Below are 27,036 nucleotides of genomic sequence, written 5' to 3'. Positions count from 1 at the left end.
TGGACTGCATCTCCCAGCAGGCTTGGGAGCACCACACCCCTCCCAGCAAGCACTGACTCATCGCAGACTTTTAACTAGTCCAGTGCTGGTTTCCAAGGGGTTTCTGAAGTGTCTGGTGGTTCTGGGGTGAGGGTGAGGTTCCTGGGGGGATGGCCTAGGGCATAGAAGGCCCAGGCCAAATCTGTGGGCCTGGCATAGCTTGCTGCGACTCCTTCCTGTCAGTGTCCTGGCATCACCCCACTTTCCTGGTGCAAACTCCTAAGCCCTCCTCTTTCCCTATGCAGCCTCCCTTCTAGAATCCAGGCTTCCCGCCCCCGACTAGAGCCCATCCCACTCTGCTCTCTGGCTTCAAAAGCTTCGGCCTTCACCCCCGAGTCTGCCCTCAAGGGTGTCCCCTTTGGTCTGGCAGCTCACTTTAAACGGCGCGGGGACTACATCTCCCAGCGGCCCCGGGCCTTCCTGACGCAGCCCCCTCTTTCAGCCCGCGGGGAGGTGCGGGCCGGGCGGGGGGAGGTGACTTGATGTCATCCTGAGCAGCTGGGCGGCGGGTGCCGGTGCGCACGGAGCCGAGCTGGGGCTCCCGCTGCGCTGCACCGCGTTGGGTCGGAGTCCCAGGACTTCAGCGGAGATCCGCGCGCTGCGACGGCCGGTGCAGAGCCCGCCGAACGCCCAGTCCCGGCCCGGGGCTGAGTTGGGGGCATGCTCTAGCCCCCCTCCCCCCGGAGCCCGGGAGAGAACCCAGGAGCGCCGCCGCCCAGCCCCAGCGCCCCGAGCGGAACCGCTGCGAAAGGGCCCTGAACGGCCGTCGCCCTCCCTACGGGCAGCCCCCGGGGGTTGGCGACCGAAGTCTGGGTTTTCGAGAAGTGAGTGTCCCCCACCCCATGAGGTTTGGGGGGCCAGGAAGGAGGAGCTGAGGTGGGGGAGGGTGCCGGGTTCTAGGAGCGGGGTGGCATCGGGACAGCACCTCCAGTCTTGGGGTTGTCCCAAGTGGCCGGGTTTAGTGGAGCAGCGATGCGTTCCATTCTGAAAGGGGCAGGGATGACGATCGGGGCTCCATTCTGAGTCGGGGCTGGCTTGGGGGATAGGCCCTATTCTGGGAGGGGTTGTTTTGGAGCCTTTCTGTCTGAGAGAAGGGAGGAACATGTCCAGGATGGGAGGGGGCTGCACCCCTATTTTAGGGTCTGGGCAAGAATAGGAGGGAAAAGACCTGGGCACTCCACGCAGCCTCCCGGCTCTCCTGAGGAACTGATTGGCTTTCTCTGTCTCTTTCTTGCTGACCTTTCTGCCTGACTTCGTTTTCAAAAGAGCCAGAGTGGGAACCCTAACTGGACTCTTCGGGACCCCCAGGAAGGATCTGAGGCCTGAGCCATCCTCCTTTCTACCCTGCCTGCCCCCCAGGACTGGGCAGTTGCAGGAGGCCCTGGGGGGGGGCCCAGGACTGTGGTTGTGCCCCCCCCCCCCACGCCCGGACAGGATGGGACCAAGTTAGTCTGTCCAGTCTCACCCAGCACCTCCCAGGCCCAGAGAGAACCCCCGGGGCTCTGAAAGCTTGACCTGCCGCCTGCCCGCCATGGAGACCAAGCTGCCCCCTGCAAGCACCCCCACTAGCCCCTCCTCCCCTGGGCTGTCGCCTGTGCCCCCACCAGACAAGGTGGACGGCTTCTCCCGCCGTTCCCTCCGCAGAGCCCGGCCCCGCCGCTCCCACAGCTCCTCTCAGTTCCGCTATCAGAGCAACCAGCAGGAGCTCACACCGCTGCCCCTGCTCAAAGGTGAGCTGGCTGCTGGCCAGTGGGGGAACCGAACCCCCGAGGGGACCAGCAGGGCCGTGGGGTGGGGTGGGAGGCAGCAGGCAGCTGGCAAGAGAGGGAGTTTGGATACCCCTCCAGGCTAGGTTCTCTGCCATCAGAACTGACCCCAGCCCTCCAGCCCTCTCTGCTGACGCATGGCCTGACTGGCCTGTCATCCTTGGAGGTGGGACATCGGAAGGTGGTGCCACCCTAGGGGCAGACCAGGGCCAAGGGTGGGGCCCATAGCCTGGGTTCCAGGGGGCCACTATCAGCCCAGCCAGCTGACGGATCCCTGGAGCAGGCGCTTGGCAGGGTTCCCTGGGGGAACCACATAGCTCCCTTTCCCAGCCTTGGGCCATAGGGCCAGACTGGCCAAGCCTGAGGACACCGTAGAGATCCTTGGCCCTGAACCCCTTCCCATTTCTGGCCCTTAGAACTGGGTGCCACCCGAGAGGGAGGCAGCAGCTGTTTGGGGCACCTGTGGAAAGCTGCTGCATCCAGGATTTGTGATCTTGCTTTAAAACTCAGGCCATCATACTCTCTGAGCCTGGATTAGGAGGAAGAAAAGCAACCCTCAACCCCCAGGAATGGAGGGACAGTAGTTGTTTGCTGTCTGCAAGGAGTGGGAGATGGCACAAGAGCATGGGGCCTGGGGGCAGCAGAGGCAGCCCTGGAGATTAGGAGGGTCTGCCCCACCCAGAGCTGGGGCAGCTGGGGGAGCTGGGGCCCAGGCCCAGGATGCCCTCTCCTCCCCAGATGTGCCGGCTTCCGAGCTGCACGAGCTGCTGAGCCGGAAGCTGGCCCAGTGTGGGGTGATGTTTGACTTCTTGGACTGTGTGGCCGACCTCAAGGGGAAGGAGGTGAAGCGGGCAGCCCTCAACGAGCTGGTGGAGTGTGTGGGGAGCACCCGGGGTGTCCTCATCGAGCCCGTCTACCCAGACATCATCCGCATGGTGAGCACCTGCTAGCCAGGCTCCGAGGGCCGGCCGAGAGGGCGTGTGAGCCCCGTTTCCTGTCCACAGGACCCCTGCGTGGAGAATAACCCTGTACTCATCGGCTTGGCCTCAGTCCACGTCTTCCTTCCCCCCGACCCGCTGCTGCCCGACACCCACTGAATGCCTCCGGGCCTGCCCCACCTCCACACCTTTGCTTATGCTTGCCTGAGACCTGGAGTGCCCTGCCCCACACCCCATACCATCCATGGCCTGGCTCAGGTGCCGCCTCTGCCAAGAAGTCGCTCTCAATACCCAAGCTGGAAATCTCCCTTTTCCTGCCCGTAGACCTCACAGCTTCTAGCCTTGTTCTCCCCACTGGATTGCACCTGCCTAGAAGGCAGGGATGTGTCCCATTCACCCTTGGGTTCCCAGCCCCTGGCCCAGGGCTTGCACGAACTAGGTGTTCAAGTGATGATTGCCCAAGGAATGAACTGCTTGCTGGGGCAGATGCTGAAATCAACCCATTAGGACTTTGAATGAGGGCCGGGAGCAGCAGCTCACATCTGTAATCCCAGCACTTTGGGCCGAGGCGAGAGGATCACTTGAGGCAAGGGGTTCGAGACCAGCCTGACAGTGAGACCGCATCACTACAAAAATTTAAAAATTTGCCGGGCATGGTGGTGTGCTACTGAGTCCAGCTACTCAGAAGGCTGAGGTGGGAGGATTGCTTGAGCCTACCTGGGAGGTTGAGGTTGCAGTGAGGTGAGATTGCACCACTGCGCTCCAGCTTGGGCAACAGAGCGAGACCCTGTCTTGGGAAAGAAAAAAAAAAAACTTTGAATGAGGGACTCCTTGGCTTCTGGCTTCAAGGGCTTTTCCTTAACAAACCCCAACTCTGCCACTCAGATCTCAGTGAATATCTTCCGGACTCTGCCGCCCAGTGAGAACCCTGAATTTGACCCTGAAGAGGATGAGCCCAACCTTGAGCCTTCGTGGCCACACCTGCAGGTCCGAAGGGTTGGGGAAGACAGAGAGCCAAGTTTCAGAAGAGATCCAAGGCATGGGGAGAGGGCCTCTTTAGCCCCTAGACAGTTGGATGAGGGCCATAGGGTGGAATGAGTGGGTGAGGCTGTTACTGAACTCACCTTTTTGTCTGTCCCCCTCCCCCAGCTGGTATATGAGTTTTTCCTGCGTTTCTTGGAGAGCCCAGACTTCCAGCCCTCCGTGGCCAAGAGATATGTGGATCAAAAGTTTGTCCTGATGGTGAAGTGGGGAGCCCAGGCTGGGTGGTACCACAAGGCAGGGGCAGGCTCTCTGAGGGGCCAGGGATAGGATGGAAGCAACCTGGGGTGGACCTTTCCCCTGACCCTGACTCTGGTTCCCACAGCTCCTGGAGCTGTTTGATAGCGAGGACCCCCGGGAGCGTGAGTACCTCAAGACCATCCTGCACCGGGTCTATGGCAAGTTCCTGGGTCTCCGGGCCTACATCCGCAAACAGTGCAACCACATCTTCCTCCGGTGAGTGGCTGCTGCCTGCCCAGCAGAGACCTGGGGAGGGTGAGAGGGCTGTTAGAAGACTGCAGCAAAGGCCGTGTGTGGTGGCTCACACCTGTAATCCCAGCGCTTTGGGAAGCTGAGGTGGGTGCATCACCTAAGGTGAGGAGTTTGAGACCAACCTGGCCAACATGGTGAAACCCCGTCTCTAATAAAAATACAAACATTAGCCGGGCATGGTGGTGGGCACCTGTAATCCCAGCTACTTGGGAGGCTGAGACAAGAATTACTTGAACCCAGGAGGTGGAGTTTGCAGTGAGCCGAGATCATGCCACTGCACTCCAGCCTGGGCAACAGAGGGAGACTGTGTCTCAAAAAAAAAAAAAGAAAAGAAAAGAAAAAAAAGAAGACTGCAGCAAAGGCTCCTGGGCTGCAGGGGCCCTTGTAGAACTTCTGTTTTCCAAGCCCTTTCTCAGTAACGTATTACATATTGATTATACAAAGCCTGTGAAGTTGACAGACAATGGGTATTTATTTCCATCTTACAGATGAGAAAGTAGAGGCCAAAAGAGATGAAATGGTTTGCAGGGACTGGGTCAGTCCAGGGGCCTAGGAGCTAAATCATTTGACCCTTATCATGCCAGGCCATAAGGACCCAGAGAGAGATTCTTTCTGCAAACATGCACTGAGCACCAGCACCCACTGGGCATCAAGGCTCACGTGGCCTTGTAGTTGAGACCATGGCTCTGAAGCTATATGGCCTACATTTGAGTTTGGTTCCAACGTTTGGGTGAACTTTGGCAAATTACTTAAGCTCTCTCCTAGTTTGCTTGTCTTTAAAATGGGAATGCTGGCTGGGTGCAGTGGCTCATGCCTGTAATCCCAGCACTTTGGGAGTCGGAGGTAGGCAGATCACTTGAGATCAGGAGTTCAAGACCAGCCTGGCCAACGTGGTGAAACTCCATCTCTACTAAAAATACAAAAATTAGCTGAGTGTGATGGTAAACACCTGTAATCCCAGCTACTCGGGAGGCTGAGGCAGGAGAATCGCTTGAGCCTGGGAGGTGGAGGTTGCAGTGAGCCAAGATTGCGCGACTGCACTCCTGCCTGGGCGACAGAGTGAGATTCCATCTCAAAGATAAGATAAAAATGGGGATGCTGCTTGTACTAACTCAGGGACCATCATCAAGATGACATGGGGCCTTGCCTCCAAAGCACTCAGCATAGCTCCTGGACTGAGGCCGGGACTCTGAAACATTAGTTGTTATTGTTATTAGCTACAAAATGGGTGAGCCATGATCCCTGTCCTCCAGCACCTTGGAGTCCATTAGATTCCCTGCCTATTAACATTGGGGTTGTTTTATTTAACCGCTGAGTCTTGATTTCTTCATCCATGTGATGGATTTCATAAGCCTCATCTCCCTGGATAATTTTGAGACTTACATGGTACAGAGTAGATGCGCTAAGTGTTTGTCATTCTCTTAGTTGACTGGCAAGAGAGCCTTGAGCTTGGGACTCAGTGGCAGAGGTGGCTTGGGCTGAGAAGGGCATTTCAGTGTCAGAGGCGGGGATCTCAATGGGGCCTGGTTTGGGATGTTGGGAAGGGAGCGTGGCCTCTGGGTTGGGGGAGAGTTGGATGAGTGTGCTGTGCAGGTGACGGTAGGCAGGCAGGATGCCTAAGGGGGCACTGAGCCTATCCTGCTTGCTTTGAGCCCACCTGCGTTCTTCTCTTGCAGGTTCATCTATGAATTCGAGCACTTCAATGGTGTGGCTGAGCTGCTGGAGATCCTAGGAAGGTGATTCTCCCTGGGCCTCAGCTGGAGCTCAGGATTCTGGAAGGAGGGACTGGGGCCGGGTCACCTGAGCCCTCTTCCTCTCTTCTGCCTCCTCCTCAGCATCATCAATGGCTTTGCGCTGCCCCTGAAGACGGAGCACAAGCAGTTCCTGGTTCGCGTCCTGATCCCCCTGCACTCTGTCAAGTCGCTGTCTGTCTTCCATGCCCAGGTGAGGCCCAGGCCTGGCCCTGCTGCAGCAGGAGCTCCAGACAGTCAGGGCAGCCAGTGGGTCCTGGAGGTCAGATCCTCCAGGGATCCTAGCTCACCTTCTTTGTCTTTATAATTCTGTTCCATCTACCTTAGAACATTCCCACTGGCACTTTAAGGCTAACCTCAGATATCAGCTCTGTGAAGCCAGGCTTTTCTTCTCTACCCTCCCTTGGCAGAATTACATTCTTCTCCTTCTATATTCCCAAATATTTGGATACACAAATCTATTATGGGAGATTTTGATACACAAATTTTTTTTTTGAGACAAAACCCTACTCTGTTGCCTTGGCTGGAGAGCAGTGGTACGAACATGGCTCACTGAAGCCTCTACCTGCTGGGCTCAAGCAGTCCTCCCTTCTCAGCCTCCTGAGTAGCTGGGACCACAGATGTATGCCACATGCCTGGCTAATTAAAAAAAAAATTTTTTTTTGTAGAGACAGTGTCTTGCTATGTTACCTAGGCTGGTCTCAAACTCCCGGGCTCAAGTGATTCTGCTGCCTTGGCCTCCCAAAGTGCTTGGATTACAGGCTTGAGAAACCACACTAGCCATATTATGGAACCTTTTGCAAAATTTATAAAGATGAGTTTATTGATTGTCCCTACTCCCTGCGAGATCATAGTTGTATTCCCAGCACACTGAGTGTGATGCCTGGTACATCCTAGGCAGGTGATAAATGCTTGGTGAATAAGAAAGTAACAGGCCATGGGTGAGCAGTGTTTGGCATTCTGTCCTGGGCAGCAAGTCTTTGGCACCTGGTGCCTTCCTGACCCATCTTCCTTCCCTCCACCTGTCACCCCCTGCAGCTGGCATACTGTGTGGTGCAGTTCCTGGAGAAGGATGCCACTCTGACAGAGCACGTGAGTACCTCTGGGGGCTAAGGCAGCCTCTCACCTCTGCAGGCGTGACTCCTTTCTGTCTTATCTCCCACAGGTGATCCGGGGGCTGCTCAAATACTGGCCAAAAACCTGCACCCAGAAGGAGGTATGAAGAAGGGCTTTGATGCCCACCAGAGGGAGGCTGGGAGGGCTCGGCCTCTAGAAGGCAGTCAGGTGTGTGTATGTGTAGGGGGAGATGTGAGCTGCTGCCCCTCTGTCCCTACTCCCCTCCCCAACCCACCCAGGTGATGTTTCTGGGGGAGATGGAAGAGATTCTTGATGTCATCGAGCCCTCCCAGTTTGTGAAGATCCAGGAGCCCCTTTTTAAGCAGGTGGCTCGCTGTGTTTCCAGCCCCCATTTCCAGGTATGAGGCAGGACAAGCGGGGATGGGAGCAGGGCTGGCCTGGAAAGGTTGGGTAGCTGACCTAATAAAGCTCCCTTTGCCCTCAGTTTCTCCTCCAATCCCGGGTCTGGTAATGGGGAGATGCTGGACTTAGGGTCAGGAGACCTAGGGTGAAGCCTCGGACCTGCCTTCCACTGGCTGAGGGGCCTTGAGCAAATCACTGCGCCACTCTGATTCTGATTAAGCTTCCGCAGCTGTAAAATGGGCCAACAACCTCTTCACAGGGTGGGGATGAGGATGGAAGAGATTGTGAGTGTAAACATGTTTGGTAAACTGAAGTGTGCTCCAGAATGCTATGGAGGACTGTTATCGCTTTTCCCCTTTTGCTAGTGGCCTTAGATTTCATTAGACTCACTTTGGGACACAGCCCGGCTTCCCCGCACCATCCCAGCTAACTCTAATTCATGTTCTGCTGCAAACATGTGTGGACTTCCTCCTGTTCTTATGGGCCATAACCCAGTGGAAATCAAGTCTTCCTCACAGTGATTCTGGCACTTCGGTTCATTAAACACCTAAAAGTCTAGTATTTCATTTGATTCTTATAACATCTTGTTGAGATAGGTATTATTAGCCCATTTTACAGATGAGAAAACTGAGGCTGGGAGGTTAAATGCCTCTCCCAAGGTCGCATGGCGTAGTAGAGTCTGTAGTGGTTAGGATTCACCCCGCAGCATTGGATTCCATATCTAGAACTCTTTTCCCTTCAACACCGTTGCTTCCTCCAGGGCTCAGATAAGCCCTGAAGGTGGGGTGTGTGAAGGTCAGGGGGCCTGGGTGTTGAGGTAGTGATGGACACCAGACCTTGCACACAGAGAAGTCACTGCCAGTTAATCATTCTGCCATCTTGTCTGCCCCAGGTTGCAGAGCGGGCTCTGTATTTCTGGAACAATGAGTATATCCTAAGCCTCATTGAGGACAACTGCCACACTGTGCTGCCTGCTGTGTTTGGGACCCTCTACCAAGTCTCCAAGGAGCACTGGAACCAGTGAGTGCCAGGCCATGACCTAACTCACAGAAACTGGGACCAGGGCCAGCCAGTCCAGACCCGACCCTAGGGTTACTCCTAGCTGGAGAGTATCAGAGAAAGCATCAAAAGATGGCCCAGGGGTGGTGAAAAGGACAGGAAAGTGGGCAGTGCTTGTATTCAGGTGGAATGCTGTATGTGAAGGGCAGGGAAAGGGAGAGGTGGGCAAACCGAAGCTGTTTCATCTTCTCGTCCCTCCTTGACCCTGCCAAGAACCATCGTATCACTGATCTACAATGTGCTCAAGACCTTCATGGAGATGAATGGGAAACTGTTTGATGAGCTCACAGCCTCCTACAAGCTGGAAAAGCAGCAGTGAGTGTTGGGGGCTGGGTGTGGGGGAAGGGAAAAGAGCAGGGAGGGATCAGACCCCCATGGCTGGAGGGAACCCGAGGACCACCCCAAACTCTGTCTGATCAGATGCTGCAAGACTGTCCATGCTCCTGCCATCCTATGCCTGACTGTCTGCCCCTGTATCCTCCCATCATTCTTCGAGTAGCTCAGACTTGTTCTGACTCCCTGTAGCTTCCTACAGAAGCCAGAACCACTCAGGCCCCACCCGTCATCTTCTCCGTGACTGCAGGCTGGGATCTGTCTGTCCTCTGCTCTCTTCCCTCAGCAGAGGGTTTTTATGGAGTCACAGAACAAAAATGGTTCCATGCCTTCCCTTTGCCGGTGGGGTGGTAGTGAGGGAGTCTGGACTGTGAGGGAGTCTGGACTGTGGGGGGCCCCAGGAAAGGGAGCTGCCTCACCTTCTCTCCCCAGGGAGCAGCAGAAGGCCCAGGAGCGTCAGGAGTTATGGCAAGGTCTGGAAGAGCTGCGGCTACGCCGGCTACAGGGAACCCAGGGGGCCAAGGAGGCCCCCCTCCAGCGGCTTACACCCCAGGTGGCCGCCAATGGTGGTCAGAGCTAGACAGCACCTCAGAAGGGGAGAAGCTAAACCCAGAGCTGTCAGTCCCTCTATCCCTTCTCCTGTCCAGGGGCCCAGAGAGAAACACACCTACCCCTGGCCTTGCCAGAGTGGCTTCTGAGGACTCCCTGCCCAGCCCAGCTTTCACTGGGGGGAGACGAGGAGAGGCAATGGTGGTCTTGGCAACAGAATGCTCAGCCCCTCGTGGCAGGACTTGACAAGGGCCAGCTTGACCAGGAAGCTGCCATCAGGGATCTTCCCCTGCCCCGCAAAGCTGGGCTCCGGCTGCAGGCGGGCTCCCACCCTCTGCTCCTGGCCTTGGGCAAGGGCACTCAGCGCCTCGCCTGCCCCTGCCTTGGCCAATGCGAGGTCCTTCCTTATCCCCACCATGGGGTCCATGGTCTATTTATTCTCGCCCAGCTCACCCTCTACACAGACACTGTCCTGGGTGCACACTCCTCCCTTCCCTCGCTGTGTACTTCCTTGTCCCCTTTTTATTTATTGGGCAGGGGGAGGGGGAGGGCACAGGCAAGAAGAGATTCACAGTGTCCTGGGGTAAGGGGGGTTCACAGTAATCATGGTCTACCCCTCTTTCCCTGGCTGGGGGTAGACCTAATAAAGAGAGAAATTCAAGAACTGCTTGCTTTATTTAGGGGTAAAGGCAAAGAGGGAAGTAAAATGATGAAAGATTGGTTTAGAAGGGCAAGGCAGAGGCAGGGAAGAAGCAGAAACTCCCCTCTTCTCAGGTGACAGTCACAAAATCTTACAAACGGTCAAAGCTGGAACAACCCTCCCCTTATTTAAAAAAATTCCATAGCAAGTAACCAGCAGGGCTGGAGCTCCTTCCAGTGTTTGAATCTTGAACACAGGTTTCCCCCACCAGAATGTCAAGCCCTGTGACCCAGGGGAGGAAGGAGGGGAGAGGATGGGCTAGTAGCGAGAGAGGCGACACATGTCACACTGGCAGGCCCTGGCCGTGAAGATCTCGATCTCCTCCCTCCGGCTCCCCACACACTGCAGCTGTACTTTGACCTGCGGGAGTGGGGAGTCCGTGCTGCAGTCCCCTTTCTCAGGACTGTCTAAGATCTCCATCTCCCTGGTCTTCCCCCGACCCCAACGTCCATCCACCGGGCTCAGGCCCTCCTCACCTTCTTCAGGCCACTGATGGTGCAGCACTGAGAGACGGAGGTGATATTGTGTCGGTAACCACTGGCCACCAGCACAGAGTACCGAGAAGGGAAGGCGCTGGACTCACAGTGGCCCACACAGGCCTGTGCCACGTGGGAGCCCTGGCAGGTGCCTTGGCGGTCACTTCGCACTGTCACATTGAAGGCTAGAAGGAGATAGGCAAGCAGTAGACGGCGCCTCTGCCAAGGTTTGCCTCGCCCCAGCTCCTGTTGCCTGTGCCTCAGTGTGGGGCCCTCTAGGGTGCTGCCTGCCCCACCGTCCACTCTATCAGCTCTTTGCTCCCACCCAGAACCTCCACTCCTCCTAGCCCTCTGGTCCCAGAGGTACTCACGGTGCAAGTGGCAGCCTGGGATGACTGCCTCCTGGCCCCAGGCTTCAGTGACTGCCAGGACCAGCAGACACAGGACCAGGGTTTGAGGGCACGCCATAGGCATCTGAAACACAGTGGGGAGATGTCTCTACGTGGGTGTGCAGGTGGGATGGCGAGTTCTTTAAATACTGCATTCCAGGTGAGTGAGCCAGGGCTGGCTGGTCTGACAGGTGAGATGTGCCTGAATGGTGCTGCCTTTTCCCTGTATCTACCTTTGTGTGTGTGTGTATGTGTGTGAGTGTGAGCAGCTGTCTCTGGAAAGGACCTGTGTGTCAGCCCTCTGTGCAGTGATTCTCCCTTCCCTGGAATTTCCTTCGCCATCTGGAGCGCAAACATCTTCCTCCCTCCATCTGCCCCATCTTGGCCTGCAGGGCCCTCATCCACATTCCCAGACCCTCCCCCAGAGCTCCTCCTGCCTCAGCGAGCTCACCACTTCCGAGGCCCAGGAACAGAGCGGCTTGCTGTTTTCCTGTGCCTCCTGCTGGTCTCCAGCTTGGTGCTGGCTCTCCAGGCTTTTATTTGCCAGCATTTTGGAGCCACGCCCTCTTGGAGATCAGCTTTCAAACCAGCCTCCCCTGCCTGAAGCCTCAGAGCGATCCCACCCGGGTGATCTTGCTCTTTGAGGTGCAGTCCTCAGAGAGCAGCTCCTGCTGCTTTCTGCTTCTTTCTGTCCAAAAAGCTACCCAACAGTCCAGGCCTGGAGAAGTCAGATGTGGAGAGAAGCCTTGGAGCTGGTGGAGTGTGCGGCGTGTGTGCAGTTGACGACACAGGGGTCAAGACTCTTGGCTGAGTTGTGGGCACCTGGATTCTCTTTGCTCTGTGACCTTGGACAGAACATTTCCCTGTTCAGGGCCTGATCACTCCTAACTTTATTATTATTTATTACTATTATTTTGAGAGGGTCTGGCTCTGTCACCTAGGCTGGAGTGTGGTGGTGTTATCTCGGCTCACTGCAACCTCCACCTCCCCGCCTCCCAGGCTCAAGCCATCGTCCCCCTTAGCCTCCCGAGTAGCTGGGACCACAGGCGCACCACTATGACCAGCGAACTTTTGTATTTTTTTGTAGAGATGGGATTTCGCCGTGTTGCCCATGGTGGTCTTGAACTGCTAAGCTCAAGTGATCCGCCTGCCTAGGCCTCCCAAAGTGCTAGAATTACAGGCATGAGATACTGTGCCTGGCCACACCCCTAATTTTAAAACCACTAAACTCAGCCCTGCTTGCCTTTTTCTAACTGCAAAGGAAAGGGATTGGGGAAGGAGATTCTTAGGGACAAGGGAAGTTATAGCAGTGGAAGTCTCCTGAGATGTGCTTGGTGGCAGGGCCGGGGGTTTGGGGGTTGCTGTCTGTTTCAGAGCTGCATGGCCACGGTGTCAGTGGATGATTCGCATCCTGTGCTACAGAGTAACGTTCTGAGCTGGAGTGCTCCCCTAGCCCTGGAATAACAGGGACCTGACTCCTGAAAGGGCCTGAAGTCATCAACCCCAGCAAAGCTGATCTATTTGTCCAGCTCTGGTTTTATAGATGAGGCAACTAAGGCTCAAAGAACGAAAGTTACTAAAAGTCACCCAGCTAGTTAATGTTAGAGCTGATTTCAAATTCAAATCTGCTGTCCATCCATGGTGCTAAACTACATTTGTGCAAGAATGAGGCAAATTGGAGAAAGACCCCCAGGCAGCAGTGGCCAGAGGGGTTGGGGCAAGGTGGAGAGCCAAAGGAAGCCTGTGGCGATTCTGGGCAGCCCCCTTCGGGGTCATTGTCTCACTGATCTGCTCAGAAAGAGCAGGGCCAGTCACAGACTGCTAGAGCTAGAAGGCACTTTATAACTCACCAAATCCTACCCCCTCATTTTCTGGATGAGAAAATAAGAGCTCAGCGGAAAACAACTTCCCAAAGCTTCACTGTAAGCTAGTCAGAGTCAGGGCAGGCACTCATAGCTCCAGATTTGGAGCTGTGCTTCTTAGCAGCTTTGTAAAACAGGCCATGTTTGGGACAGTCGAGTAAAAGCTGTAAACACAATTTGAGAGGAATTGATGTTACTAATGTCACTAATCCTTAAATTCCCACACCCTACGGTTTCCCCATCAGCCCCCATCCCCTCAAGACCTGGGTCCTCATTTGCCGGGTCCTCATTTGCCAGGTCCTCCACAGCAGTCCACCTCTTCTCTTCTCCCCACCAAGGGTGCAGGCAGCATAGCAACAGGACGCAGCAGGAACTCAGCAGTTCAGCCCCTACTCTCCCACTCATGAGGGGCACCCTCTGGCATGTGACAGATGATGACTTCTGTTTAAAGCATTTGGGTGACAAGGCTCATTACCTTATGAGGTAGCCCATTCTAATATTGGACATTTCTAACAGGTAAAAAGTGACTCCTTTGTTGTGAGCTAAAATGAGTTTCCCTACATTTCCATAGATCATTTTGGTTCTCCGCGGCCACACAAGGCTAAAGTGTCTGTTATAGATTAGTCCTTTAGTTGAAGGCAGCTCAGGTGCCCAGGCCTTCTCCAGGGGTGCCAACCTGGATTGACTTCCAGTTAATCTGATAAACGAATCTGCATTACTGTCAAACAGTTAGAGGGATAGAGAGGTGGGAAACATTTTGTCTATGGAGAGGCAACCATTTGGGGCCAAACTGGAACTGGGGAAGAGGTCTCTTGGGTGAGCAGGGCTCAGGACAGTCAGTCTTGAAAGACCCCATTCCCTAACCTCTGGCACAGACTCACCTACCCAAAGTGATCCTGTGAATAGTAACCAGGTAGACCTAGGGAAGTTTCATGCATTTTCTCTGTATCTTGAGGGAAGAATTTGTTCTCTTTTACTCTATTCCACTAAATTCAATCAATAACTCTTCATAAATAATTTATTGTCATTAGGATCCTAAGTGCCGAAGACAAAAGGCCTAAACTGGCCCTCAGGACATGAACATTTCAGAAAGTTCCATTCTTACTGTTTTAAATTGGGGAAAAAAAATCTATTATAAAGGGGCAAAGGACAGGATAAAACCACAGAGGACTCAGCATGGGGACCTCATTCCCCACGACTGAAGTGTCATAAGAAAAGGATAGAGTTGGAGGAAGAATGGCTCAGGAGGAGTCACTGCAAGAGATGATCCTCTTTCCAGCGCTGCATTTGGAAGGCTCAAGAGTGGCTGCTCTTCCTGAAGAAATATCGAAACGGGAAGAGAGAGCTGCAAGAATGAGAACACAGTAGGCTGAGACTCTATGAGGTCTCCTTCCCTTCTCCCCATTTCCCATTAGTGCTTCACTAGCTAGGGCATTTTTGCTCTGGGGAACCATTGAATGGAAATTCAAGACTGGAATAGCATTTGAAAAGGTACCCAAATTAGATTATACTCAGGAGGGGGAAATAAAAAGAATTGCAATGGGATGGCAGAGAGAGAGAGACATTTGCTAACTGTCCTCTGCAAACACAACCTAGATTCAGAGGGGAGAATGGAAATGTTTGGTAACCAAATCATCTGAATGGCTCAAGTAAACTAAGAATAGACTTTGTTCAAGTTAATGTTTTTGTTTGGTTGGTTTTTTTGAGACAGAATCTTGCTCTGTTGCCCAGGCTGGAGTGCAATGGCACGATCTCAGCTCACTGCAACCTCTGCCTCCCAGGTTAAAGCAATTCTCCTGCCTCAGCACCCCCTAGTAGCTGGGATTACAGGAACGTGCCACCACATCCGGCTAATTTTATTTTATTTTATTTTTTTTAATCTCGGCTCACTGCAACCTCTACCTCTCAGGTTCAAGAGATTCTCCTGCCTCAGCCTCACCTCCACCTCCCAGGTTCAAGCGATTCTCCTGCCTTAGCCTCCCTCCCAAGGAGCTGGTATTACAGGCATGTGCCACCATGCCCAGCTAATTTTGTATTTTTAGTAGAGATGGGGCTTCACCATGTTGGCCAGGCTGGTCTTGAACTCCTGACCTCAAGTGATCCACCCGCCTTGGCCTCCCAAAGTGCTGGGATTATAGGCATGAGCCACCTGGCCTGGCCCAAGTTAATGTTTATGGAGCTTGGCTTTATCCTGGACACATCAGGGTGGAGGTGGGTTGTGTAAAAATAAGTAAAACACAGTCTTTATTAAATGCACAATTAGGGCTTTTGTTCTTAATCTCATTTCCATCATCTATCCTAGACATAAGTGAGAAGCCTCTGTGAGTAATCTGCTTTCTTTCCTATTCTAATTTCCCTGAAAGACTCAATGAGCCGCACTGAGCTGGATCTCGAGTCTGATGCCGGACAGAAGCTGTCTTACCTTAGAAACCCAACGAAGCCGCTGGCTGCTCGCTCCTTAGGTGGAGGTGAGTTGTGCTGCAGGGGTGGGACAATTCGCCCTGGCAGGCTGTGCCCCCACTCAGAATCTGTAAGGAAAACAATCAGGCAGGAGCAAGATGTTTGTCCCTAGGCCGTTTTCATGTGAGTAGAAGGCCAAACACTCAGTATGAACCAGAGGCAGTCTCACGCCAAGAGTTCTTTAAATCCAGGTGAATTGTTTGTTCTGACCTTCCCAATTTCATCTCAGCTCAGTAAGATGCTATTCTGACCTCAGAGTATTTTCAGTCAAGCTCCTGGGATATTTACACAGCTCAAGTTCCAGCCATGCACTCCGGCTGGTATGTCTTCACATAAAATGACAAGTTGTTGAAGGACTCACTGGCCTACATCCCTGTTTCTGTGATAACTGCAGTCCACATTGAATCCCCATGCTGGGTAAAAGATCAGCAAGTAGGGAGGGCAATAGCTCGACATGCATTCCCAGCCCTTGCAAAGCATCCATTTGCAACTTCAATATTAACTCTAATGCCTCAAAGGGAAGAGAGCATTCTCCAACAGTACAGAAAAGGGAAACACATCCCTCTCCACATTTCTATAAAGTTTATCACCTCACTCGGAAATGTTTTGAAATAGTGAGAGCATAACTTCACTATCAGAAGCAGAGGAAGGGCATGCACTACCTCCCTTCACTCCTTCTGGGAGCTGAGCGGCTTCTATTACTCTAGGACAGGCCCCCAGACCAGAGGATGGCTAACAAGCACCTCCACGGGAGCAAGGCACATTACCCACTGAGGGCACCCAGACTCAGCTCTGTGCTGCTCTCCATATCAGAGAACTACAAGGGAAAGGGTGATTATTAAAGGAGAATAAATGGAAATTTCCCAGGACCTACCTTGTTTCTGGACATCAGTGATATCAGAGGCCAGAGTCTCCTGCAATCCTTGTGGGGTTTTTCTTTCCCTATTCTGTTAAAAAGAAGACCAAGAAAAGTCTTAAACTTTCCTCCTACACTGCATGGCAATCTGAATGCTATTTGCTGGTGAACTGATTTCACATCAGCACTGGGGCCTGGCTTCTGACTGCCTAGACAGGTTCTATATTTCTTTCCATTTCTTTCCATAGGACTATCCTTTTTTCTTTTCTTTTTTTTCTTTTTTTTTTTTCTTTGAGACTGAGTCTCGCTCTGTCACCCAGGCTGGAGTGCAGTGGCGCCATCTCAGCTCACTGCAAGCTCTGCCTCTCTGGTTCAGGCCATTCTCCCGCCTCAGCCTCCTGAGTAGCTGGGACTATAGGCGCCTGCCACCACGCCCGGCTAATTTTTTGTATTTTTAGTAGAGACAGGGTTTCACCGTGTTAGCCAGGATGGTCTTGATCTCCTGACCTCATGATCTGCCCGCCTCGGCCTCCCAAAATGCTGTAATTATAGGCGTGAGCCACCGTGCCCGGCCAGGACTGTCCTTTTTTCATTTCAACATCCAAACTACTGTCCCTCTAAAACCATAAGATTTAAGAGCCAAGAATAAATCAAGCTGGGTTTAATTTATCATCCCATGTTACTGAGTACCTACTATTACCAAGGACAGAACATTGAGGTTTCAGAAATCAGGAGGACCTTAAATTTACCTTGGAGAAATGTATCTATGGAGCAAAATGGACATAAACTAAGTCAAGACAGTGTGATGGCCAGGCACGGTGACTCATGCCTGTAATCCCAGCAATTTGGGAGGCCAAGGCAGATGGATCATCCGAGGTCAGCAGTTCGAGACCAGCCTGGCCAACATGGTCAAACCCTGTCTCTACTAAAAATACAAAAAATTAGCCGGGTGTGGTGGCGGGCACCTGTAATCTCAGCTACTCAGGAGGCTGAGGCAGGAGAATCGCTTGAATCCAGGAGGCAGAGTGAGCCAAGGTTGCGCCATTGCATTCCAGCCTGGGGCGACAGAGCGAGACTCCGTCTCGAAAAAAAGAAAAAGAAAAAAAAAAAAAAGTGTGATAAGACCACCCAACGAATCCACATAGAGTGCTGTGGTTGCTGAAAGGACGTTAATGGAGCAGGTGGTGTTAGTCAAGGAAGGCTTCACAGGGGAAGTGATATTTGAATGGAGCCTTGATGGATGAGTGGGATGTTGTCATAACGGGGGTGAGGAGATGGTCAGTCACAGCAGGGCATTCCAGACAGGGACATGATGTATGACGGCACAGTGCCATTAAAGAATAAATCGGATCAGCATGGCTAGAGCCAGGCATGGTAGAAACCTGACTGTGGCATTAGCAACCAGCGTAATATAACACAGTCTTATCATTTCTCCATGTGCTGCTGCTTTATAGAAATTTCTTTGTACTCTGAAGAGGACATTTTACAACCTGATTCCAGGCCCACAACATTTTCCAGTAAACACCCTGATAATCAGAAATATGGTTATTATATTTTCTTTGGGAATCTCTGCCACTGGCTACTACTCTCTTCACCCAGTCAGAACCTAGGGGCTTTACCCAGCAGTGATGGAGCTCCTCAAGCTGTTTTGCTGGTGAAAAGTTCTTTTTTTTTCTTTTGGGTGTGCAGTTCTGTGAATTTTTTTCCCATTTTTTAAAATTTATTTTTTATTTCAATAGGCTTTTGGGGAGTGAGTGGTGTCTGGTTACATGAATAAGTTTTTTTAGTGGTGATTTCTGAGATTTTGGTGCACCCATCACCCAAGTAGTGTACACTATACCCAATGTATAGTCTTTTATCCCTCACCCCCTTCCCACCCTTTCCCCCAAGTCCCCAAAGTCCATTGTATCATTTTTAAGCCTTTGCATCCTCATAGCTTAGCTCCCATGGCGAAGAGTTCTAGAGCAAGGGGCTGCAGACTGTAAAGGCAGGTTCTGGGAGGCAGAGGCATGGCAAGTCTGGAAAAGCTAGGACTAGCCCCATCCTAAGAATAAACTAGAAAAGCTAGGACTAGCCCCATCCTAAGAATAAACTAGAAAAGCTAGGACTAGCCCCATCCTAAGAATAAACTAGGAAAGCTGGGACTAGCCCCATCCTAAGAATAAACTAGAAAAGCTGGGACTAGCCCCATCCTAAGAATAAACTAGAAAAGCTGGGACTAGCCCCATCCTAAGAATAAACTAGAAAAGCTGGGACTAGCCCCATCCTAAGAATAAACTAGAAAAGCTGGGACTAGCCCCATCCTAAGAATAAACTAGAAAAGCTAGGACTAGCCCCATCCTAAGAATAAACTAGAAAAGCTAGGACTAGCCCCATCCTAAGAATAAACTAGAAAAGCTAGGACTAGCCCCATCCTAAGAATAAACTAGGAAAGCTGGGACTAGCCCCATCCTAAGAATAAACTAGAAAAGCTGGGACTAGCCCCATCCTAAGAGTAAACTAGAAAAGCTAGGACTAGCCCCATCCTAAGAATAAACTTCAGGTTAGAATGGCAGATATCTCTGAACTGAGCCTATTCACAAACCGCTCAAATCCCAGACCACATGGGCAGCCACCGAAGTCATATTCCTGTAAAAGCAACAGGGAACTCTGGGGAGGAAGGAGACCATTCTTCCCTTTTCTATAGAGAGTGGAGATGGAATTTAGAGGGCCAAGCTCTGGTTTCTGGCTTGAGGGAATGATTCTTACAAATTTAATGAAACTATGGTTTGGGGCTTTAATTCTGCTGCATACAGTAGCCCTAATGAAAGCATCTATTAAGGGTGGGAGGAGGAACAGGAGGGCAAAGGCCCTGGGACAGAGGTACAGCCTGCCTCTGAACCAGGGAAGAGTCTCCTCACAAGACAGTGTAGCCTTTTTGTGATCTCCCAAAATCTTCAGAGATGTCTTCTCAAGAAAAAGTCATAAGAGAGGAAAAACATTATAGCTGGAATTCAGACTGAAGGTATCATCTGGGACCTCCATCAGAACATAATACTCTGAAAACCTGATGCAAGACTGTCCTCTGTATGTTCAGGACCAGATCTGTTTACAAGTGCAGTTCAAACAGATATAGCAAAACAACAACAACAACAAAATGCGATGTGCAGTTACTCTGTTTCATTTCTGGGCCATTCATCTGCTCCCTCCCATTTTTTATCCTTCCAAAGTCTGGATCTCTAGATCTGGGACCTGAAGTAACAAAGGCAAGGGGGTTTTCTCTTCCTTCCCATTCTCCCTAAACACTTCTTATGAAACAGAGGTACGTGTTGTATTCTTCTAAGCTTTCCCCACACAGGCTCCCAATGTGTTCAGACACGCACATGCACAGTGACTGTGATCCTACACCCTAACTCCCTGCAAAGGGGGCAGAACATATTAAGCAATGGACCATAGGAGCAAATTCAATTTTTCCAGCTCAAGTGACTTACACTGAGAGTCACTGTGATCATCTTAATTTAGGAGAAATCATCTTCCTGGGAACAGGGTCTATGATGGTGAATGTCTTTGGGCCTTGAGTCAAAATCAATAAACATGTTCCTTTTACTAGAGTTTTTTCTAAAGCCAGAATCAGGTTGAAAAGGTAATTATGTTGAGTAAGAAGCTGTGGGTACTGTTCTTGAGGGAGATGATGTGTCAAACTAAGAATAGGAAGATACAAAGGGTAGAGAGCGAGGAAGATGTTCCTTTAACAGTAATTATCTTGGTTGTATAAAGTGTCTTTGTTCTCCAGAGCTTCAAGTACTCCTCATGTACTTTCTCATTTCTTTTTCTTACCCGCTAAAGGATGGGAGGCATAGAAGGGGTTGACTATCTGCCCAAAATCACTCAGTGGGCCAGCTGGCCATAGCACAACAGGGGCCCTGGACTCTGCCCCTGCACACAGAGGCAGAGGTATAAATCCCCAAGGATACACTCCTTCCCCAACTAAATTACAAGCTCCTAGAAAAAAGAAATCAGGGTTTACATATGTTTGTGTGTGCCCCAGCACCCAACACAATGCCTTGTGAGCAGGAGACAGAACAATCCTTTAGAAATGAAAATAACTTCATTTTTCTACTTAAAAATGTTTTAGAGAATTCCTGTGATCTTGAAGGTAGTCTCAAGGCTTTTCATGATCCAGTCCATTCGGACTTCTCCAGTAACATTTCTCAGCACTGGACTTTAAGCTACTCTGGGAATCCTTCCCTCCTGGCCACTTTATGCTCCCTTTGTATCCTGTGCTTCCTTCTACCCCTGCACATGGCACATCTATCAATAATTGTCTGCCTAGCTGTACACTGTTGGTGTATCCCTGGTACTTGGCACATAGTAGACACTCAATGAAAATTTGTTGAATGCATTCTAGGCAACATGGCAAAACCCCATCTCTACAAAAAATACAAAAATTAGCCAGGTGTGATGACACACGCCAGTAGTCCTAGCTATCCAGAGGCTGAAATGAGAGGATCACTTGAGCTTGAGGTGGTGGTTGCAGTGAGCTGAGATTGCACCACTGCACTCCAGCCTGGGCAACAGAGTGTGACCCTGTCTCAAAAATGAAAAAAAAATTTGTTGAATGAATGCACTTGTAAATGTTTACTCGATAACTGCTCATGTTATGAGTCCTGGGAAGGTGAAGAAAGTGAGTTGTTTGTGTTTGGATACTTAGGGTCACAGCAACTTTGGAGACATAGAGAAAAAAAGGAAGGATCTTTAAGGCATGGATACCAGCTAACAGCTATTTAAAGAGGGGAGGAAAAGAAAAAGGTCACTATTTTAGAGAATATATAGAAAACAAGTCCTGAAATGGAGGAGGGGTATCAGATATATGAATATCTAAATGGGAAACATACCCCATAAATGAAATCTAATTCCATCAGGGGCCAGCCCTTCACTGCTCTAGAAGTTTTCTCTTACCAGTTATCAGTGCTGATACCTGCCTACCTCATTTGTTAAAACTAGATGTTCCGGCCAGGCTCGGTGGCTCACGCCTGTAATCCCAGCACTTTGGGAGGCCGAGGCGTGTGGATCACGAGGTCAGGAGATCGAGATCATCCTGGCTAACATGGTGAAACCCCGTCTCTACTAAAAAATACAAAAAATTAGCCAGGCGTGGTGGCACATGCCTGTAGTCCCAGCTACTCAGGAGGCTGAGGCAGGAGAATGGTGTGAACCTGGGAGGGAGAGCTTGCAGTGAGCCGAGATCGCACCACTGTACTCCAGACTGGGCGACAGAGCAAGACTGTCTCAAAAAAAAAAAAAAAAAAAAAAAAAAAAACTAGATGTTCCTAGACTCAGACCCCAGTGTAGATGAAGGCAAAAAGTTTCCTAAAGGGAAAATTCTATACTGGATCCCACCTCAATTCTATAGACATATTTTCTTATTTCAACTGCAGAGTACAGGTAGCTTTTTAAGCTGAGAAGAGAGGATTTTTTTTTTTTTTTGCGATAGAGTCTCACTCTGTTGCCCAGGCTGGAGTGCAGTGGCACGAACTCAGCTCACTGCAACCTCCGCCTCCTGGGTTCAAGTGATTCTCCTGCCTCAGCCTCCCGAGTAGCTGGGATTACAGGCACCCACCACCACACTTGGCTAATTTTTTGTATTTTTAGTAGAGACTGGGACTCACCAGGTTGGCCAGCCTGGTCTTGAACTCCTGACTTCAGGTGATCCGCCGCCTCAGCCTCCCAAAATGCTGGGATTACAGGCATGAGCACCGTACCAGGCAAAGAGAGGACTTTTTAACAAAAAAATTCATCGGTGCGTGTATTATGCAGCCACTTTGGGATGCGTTGTGGCAAGGGCATAATAGTTGAATGTTATTCTGCAGACAGTGAAACCCAAGAATGAGTTCAGTCAATTCAGTCTGCACGAAAAACCAAGACGTGCTGGTAACCGGAATCCTGACTTGTAACAGAACAGGAATAGCTAACAGCCTCAAAGGCTTCATTTTAGTACTTACTCTCCTGGTTTCCACAGGGGGCTTCTTTTTGCTGGGGCCTTGGCTGGAAGTCCCTATCTTGGCCCTGAGGTGGGGGGAAAATATGCAGGAAATGTTACTGGCAGAAGCAATATCACTAAATTCAAGCAAATGTGGCCCAAATGAATATTTCAGCAGGTTGGCTATTTTTATACTACTCCTGGCTGGCAGAATAAATTGGGTGGCCAAATTTTCTTTGGGTGCTGCTTTACTTCACAGCAGAATCCCAGTTTGAGACACTTAGGGATCTGGGGTTTGAGAAAGTGAAAATGTGATTGACAGCAGGTATCAGATTTTGAAATACTTGATTGTGCATCAAAACCCAGAGAAAGGGAAGATCTGAGACCTCATTTGCATGGAAAATTCAGTCGAATGGAACAAAGCAAAGCTTCATACCTCCAAGTACCCTCACATTCCACCTGGCTTGGAAAGGAGCTCCCTACCTCCTCACCTACATGTGCATCTGGAGAGCATGGGGTCAGCTTCCTAGTGGTCTACCTTATTTCTCCTGTATGTCTAGGGGTCCACAGAGTCCCAGGAAAAGGGTAGCTGTTCTCTGTGGGCCTAGGGTGAAAGCATCTTGGGCTAGGGAACAAACCACACCTTGGATTATTCCAGCAGCATTCTTATTAGCTTTCTAGGGTGCTAATAAGAATGACTGAATTGTCTTACTGACTCATTTTGTCCCTGATAGAGAATTGAAAGAAGAACATAAGTAGCCTCCACAATAAAAATATGTTAGGGATGTACTCAATATTCCCCCTAATATCACAGCACCCCACCCAATGATTGATACATACCCTCTTGCAAACATGTATATTTTAGTCTGGACTGCCTCTTAAGGTTCCAAAAGCTAACTTTTTGGAAATCATACTTTGCTGAAAAAGGGACTGGGTTCAAATTATATTGTAAATATTAACTTGCGCCCTTTCCTTAGTCCACCCACTGTAATAGGCAGATACTGATGAAGTCCTGCAAAAGAAAGTGACTCACCCAAGGACGGGATCAACCAACAGTAATAGCTGGCAAAGCCTAACTAGGACGCAGGAGCGAGCCTCTCTCCCCACACCACTGACCTGTCCAGCCCTGGCCTGCTGGGGGAGCTGGGCTCGTCCATGTGTTTTCGTTTCCTCATCACAGCTCCTACTGCTTTCTTCTCAACTGGGACCTTCAGGAGGAAGCAGATGCCTGTGACTCCTCCTTTCCAGAGTTGCTCACAGTTCATGAAGGCACAGTGAAGAAAACTCCCCATCCTTAAACTGCCAAAGGCAACTTTTAACACCAGCTTTGCAGGTGAGAATAGACATTCTGTTACAGACATGGTCTCAGAAATCTAGCCAAGGGGGAAAATACGGTCTTATGTTTACAATTCTGACTGGACCTGGGCAGCAACTGAGGGGCAAAGTAAGGGGAAGAGGTAAGAGCAGGACTTTTTGGACAAGAGAAGGTGATAAAGGCAATTTTCATTTTGTACAGAAAAGGCAAACTTACCAACCCAAGAGGACTGTCACTTATTGGTTTCCCTACAATAGGAAATTTGAGTGTCATAATAGATTTAAGACTTTTTTTTTTTTTTTTGGAGATTAATTCTCTCTCTGTCGCCCAGACTGGAGTGCAGTGGTGCAATTTCTGCCTCTTGAGTTCAAGCGATTCTCCTCCCTCAGCCTCCCGAGTAGCTGGGACTCACAGGCACATGCCACCACACCTGGCTAATTTTTGTATTTTTAGTAGAGAGAGGGGTTTCACCATGTTGGCCAGGTTGGTCTCAAACTCCTGACCTCAGGTGATCCACCTGCCTTGGCCTCCCAAAGTGAGCCACCAGGCCTAGCCACAATGCTGTTTTACCTGGATTTCTGGCTACTATTTATTTATTGGAACTGACCCCAGACAAAGACTCCTCATGTGCCCTTCTCCTTTCTACCTGGTACTATTTTCCCTAAAAATAGTGTCTTCAAACTCTCTTCCTCCCCTGTTTCAGAATGATTGTAATCTACAAGCTAGAAAGGGTTTGAAAAGGGAGGGGACGATCCTTACTAAAAAAGAAAAAAAGTAGAACTTCAGCTACCTGTGACAAATGAAAAGGGGAGATATTTTGAGGCAAGGTCTTTGCACCCCTTTCTTATCTTTTTTCTTTTTTGAGACAGAGCTAGCTCTGTTGCCCAGGCAGGTTGCCCAGGCAGGAGTGCAGTGGTGTGATCTTGGCTCACCAGAACCTCTGCCTCCCAGGTTCAAGCAATTCTCCTCCCTCAGCCTCCAGAGTAGCTGGGACTACAGGCATGCACCACCACCATGCCGGGCTACATCATATATATATATATATATATATATATATATATATATTTTTTTTTTTTTTTTTTTTTTTTTTTTTTCAGATGGCATCTTGCTCTGCCGCCTAGGCTGGAGTGCTGTGGCGTGATCTCAGCTCACTGCAATCTCTGCTTCCCGGGTTCAAGCGATTCTTCTGCTTCAGCTTCCTGAGTAGCTGGGATTAGAGGTGCACACCACCACACCTGGCTAAATTTATTTTTAGTAGAGATGGGGTTTCACCATGTTGGTCAGGCTGGTCTTGAACTCCTGGCCTCAAGTGATGCTCCTGCCTCAGCCTCCCAAAGTACTGGGATTACAGGCATAAGTCACCATGCCCAGCCTGCACCCCCTTTCAAATCAAAAGCGTAGGTGTTTACTTGTCCCTCAATCAACAAAAACACCCGTAGCCTTCAGAGAATAAAAATTTGGGCTAGGCACAGTGTCTCATGCCTGTAATCCCAGTGTTTTGGGAGGCCGAGGTGGGAGGATCGCTTGAGCCCAGGAGTTTGAGACCCGACGGTGCAATATAATCAGACCCCTGTCTCTACTAAAAAAAAAAAAAAATTAGCCGGGGATGGTCGCACACACCTATAGTCCTAGCTACTTGGGAAGCTGAGGCAGGAGGATCACTTGAGCCCAGGAGTTAGAGGTTACAGTGAACTATGATCACACCACTGTACTCCAGCCTGGGTGACAGAGTGAGACCCTGTTAAGACAGCTCTAAAGTGAAAATCATGGAATTCTCTCTAATGGAAGGGTTTATATAATAGTTATCTTTCATTCAGTGATTAAGTCAGGCTTTGTACTTTTCATCTACTATTTATTTAATCCTTTTAACAACTCAATGATATAGATAGTAATATTATTCTTCACCATTTCACAAGGGAGGCACAGAAAGATTAATTTATCTAACTTCACACAGCTATTAAGTGGCAGGACCACCAGTATTTGAACCGGTCAGTCTGGCCTGGAGCACATGATCCTGACCTGTGCACTGTATGGCTGGAGCCCAATCTGGTAGCTCATTTCGCCATACCCAGCTAGCATGGCTAAACCATTTTCTTCTCTGCCATCCACATTCACATCATTCCACTTACCAGGTGACAGGTTTTCATGGAACCATTTCATCTCCACGTATAGAGTAAAAACAAATGGGTAGGGGATCAAGATAATTTCCCCATGTTTGAATTTCAGGTGGGAAACTCTCTCCCATTTGCTTTTATCTGGAAAATGGTGCTAAGGAGTAAGGAAAGATGCCAGTATGCATTCCTAAGTACTATTTTAGGGATGAGACTCTCTCTCCTTCCCCGACCTACCCTCCAAACTGCCTATGGTTTTGCTACTTCCATTTGAGTCTATATTGTGAACTGTAGCTCATTTCCAGCCAGAAAAGAAAGGATAGGTTGGGCGTGGTGGCTCATGGCTGTAATCCCAGCACTTTGGGAGGCCGAGGCGGGTGGATCACCTGAGGTCAGGAGTTCAAGACCAGCCTGGCCAACGTGGTGAAATAGCGCCTCTACTAAAAATACCAAAATTAGCCAGGCGTGGTGGCATGTGCCTGTAATCCCAGCTACTCGAGAGGCTGAGGCAAGAGAATCGCTTGAACCTGGGAGGCTGAGGTTGCAACGAGCCAAGATCACGCCATTGCACTCCAGCCTGGGCGACAGAGCAAGACTCCATCTCAAAAAAAAAAAAAAGGATACAGGGAAATACAATGAAGTGTTCTGTAGCAAAGGGCTGAAGATTGTCCAAGTTTCCCAAGACCACGCGGACAGAATCCTGAAAAACATATTTGAAATGACTTTAACACTGTTGAGTCTCAGCCAATCTTTGTTTATATTTGTCACTGCTACTCACATACCCTATACACTATCAAAACTGAACTATTTGCTATTCCTTTAACACGTGTTCTGATTCTCCATTTCTTTTTCTTTCTTTCTTTCTTTTTTTTGAGAGAGTCTTGCTTTGTGGCCCAGGCTGAAGTACAGTTGCATGATCTCTGCTCACTGTAATCTCTGCCTCCTGGGCTCAAGTGATCTTCCCACCTCAGCCTCCCCAGTAACTGGGACTACAGGCGTGCACCACCACACCCATCTAATTTTTTAATTTTTTGTAGAGATGTGGTTTCACCATGTTGCCCAGGATGGTCTTGAACTACTGGGCTCAAGTGCTCTGCCCTCCTCGGTCTCCCAAAGTGCTGGGATTACAGGCATGAGCCACTGCACCCAGTCCGCTTCTCCATTTCTATGCTTTTGCATAGAAAGGGAATTTCTCTTCCTGAAATGCCCTTTCCAGAACCCATCAGCACTTGTCCAAAGCCGACCTATCCTTTCAGGCATAGTTCAAAAGCCATCTCTTCCAGAAATCTTTCCCTGATTTACCAAGTTATAATTAACTGTTAGTATCAAACTTCACAGTAGTTAGCCTGGAGTCTTTACTACATTCCATACACAAATGTTTTATATTCCTTACTGGTAGATCTATTGAAGTAGAATATACACCTGATTTATCTTAGTATCCCTTCTATGGTGTCTACCATC

The 27,036-nt window shown here is 50.2% G+C and overlaps 3 protein-coding genes across 8 annotated transcripts in view; 1 reads left to right on the top strand and 2 right to left on the bottom strand.

Moving 5' to 3' along the window:
- Positions 1–10,108, top strand: PPP2R5B (protein phosphatase 2 regulatory subunit B'beta). The gene is made up of 14 exons (XM_054437542.2): positions 1–863; positions 1,306–1,769; positions 2,544–2,740; positions 3,629–3,730; positions 3,893–3,985; positions 4,110–4,240; positions 5,953–6,012; positions 6,112–6,220; positions 7,066–7,119; positions 7,193–7,243; positions 7,383–7,502; positions 8,399–8,526; positions 8,779–8,880; positions 9,331–10,108. Exons 2-14 carry the CDS (start codon positions 1,571–1,573, stop codon positions 9,476–9,478), a joined length of 1,494 nt encoding a protein of 497 aa, XP_054293517.1. The 5' UTR covers positions 1–863; positions 1,306–1,570; the 3' UTR covers positions 9,479–10,108.
- GPHA2 (glycoprotein hormone subunit alpha 2) lies at positions 10,104–13,315 on the bottom strand. Its single transcript, XM_054437550.2, has 6 exons — positions 13,138–13,315; positions 12,863–13,038; positions 11,464–11,857; positions 10,995–11,097; positions 10,624–10,808; positions 10,104–10,507 (listed from the first exon to the last, which is right to left on the bottom strand). The coding sequence occupies exons 3-6, from the start codon at positions 11,560–11,562 to the stop codon at positions 10,406–10,408; spliced, it is 489 nt and encodes a 162-aa protein (XP_054293525.2). The 5' UTR covers positions 11,563–11,857; positions 12,863–13,038; positions 13,138–13,315; the 3' UTR covers positions 10,104–10,405.
- A 559-nt stretch (positions 13,316–13,874) lies between these two features.
- Positions 13,875–27,036, bottom strand: part of MAJIN (membrane anchored junction protein) — a 34,045-nt gene continuing 20,883 nt past the window's right edge. For 3 of the 6 annotated variants that reach the window (XM_054437546.2, XM_054437547.2, XM_054437549.2), the window contains 8 exons: positions 26,200–26,275; positions 25,594–25,719; positions 23,681–23,712; positions 23,266–23,357; positions 22,172–22,235; positions 16,209–16,281; positions 15,297–15,402; positions 13,875–14,219 (listed from right to left, as the gene is read on the bottom strand). In XM_054437546.2, coding sequence (XP_054293521.1) covers positions 14,171–14,219; positions 15,297–15,402; positions 16,209–16,281; positions 22,172–22,235; positions 23,266–23,357; positions 23,681–23,712; positions 25,594–25,719; positions 26,200–26,275 — 618 coding nt within the window. In that variant the 3' untranslated portion in view covers positions 13,875–14,170. Of the gene's footprint in view, positions 14,220–15,296; positions 15,403–16,208; positions 16,282–22,171; positions 22,236–23,265; positions 23,358–23,680; positions 23,713–25,137; positions 25,720–26,199; positions 26,276–27,036 lie in introns of those variants that run through there. The other 3 variants (XM_063671734.1, XM_054437548.2, XM_063671735.1) reach the window with 2 other exon arrangements.

Source organism: Pongo pygmaeus, chromosome 9 (genome assembly GCF_028885625.2).
Source record: "Pongo pygmaeus isolate AG05252 chromosome 9, NHGRI_mPonPyg2-v2.0_pri, whole genome shotgun sequence".
Classification (NCBI taxonomy): domain Eukaryota; kingdom Metazoa; phylum Chordata; class Mammalia; order Primates; family Hominidae; genus Pongo; species Pongo pygmaeus.
Note: the sequence above shows the minus strand (reverse complement) of the source record. Positions and strands in the feature narration are given on the sequence as shown.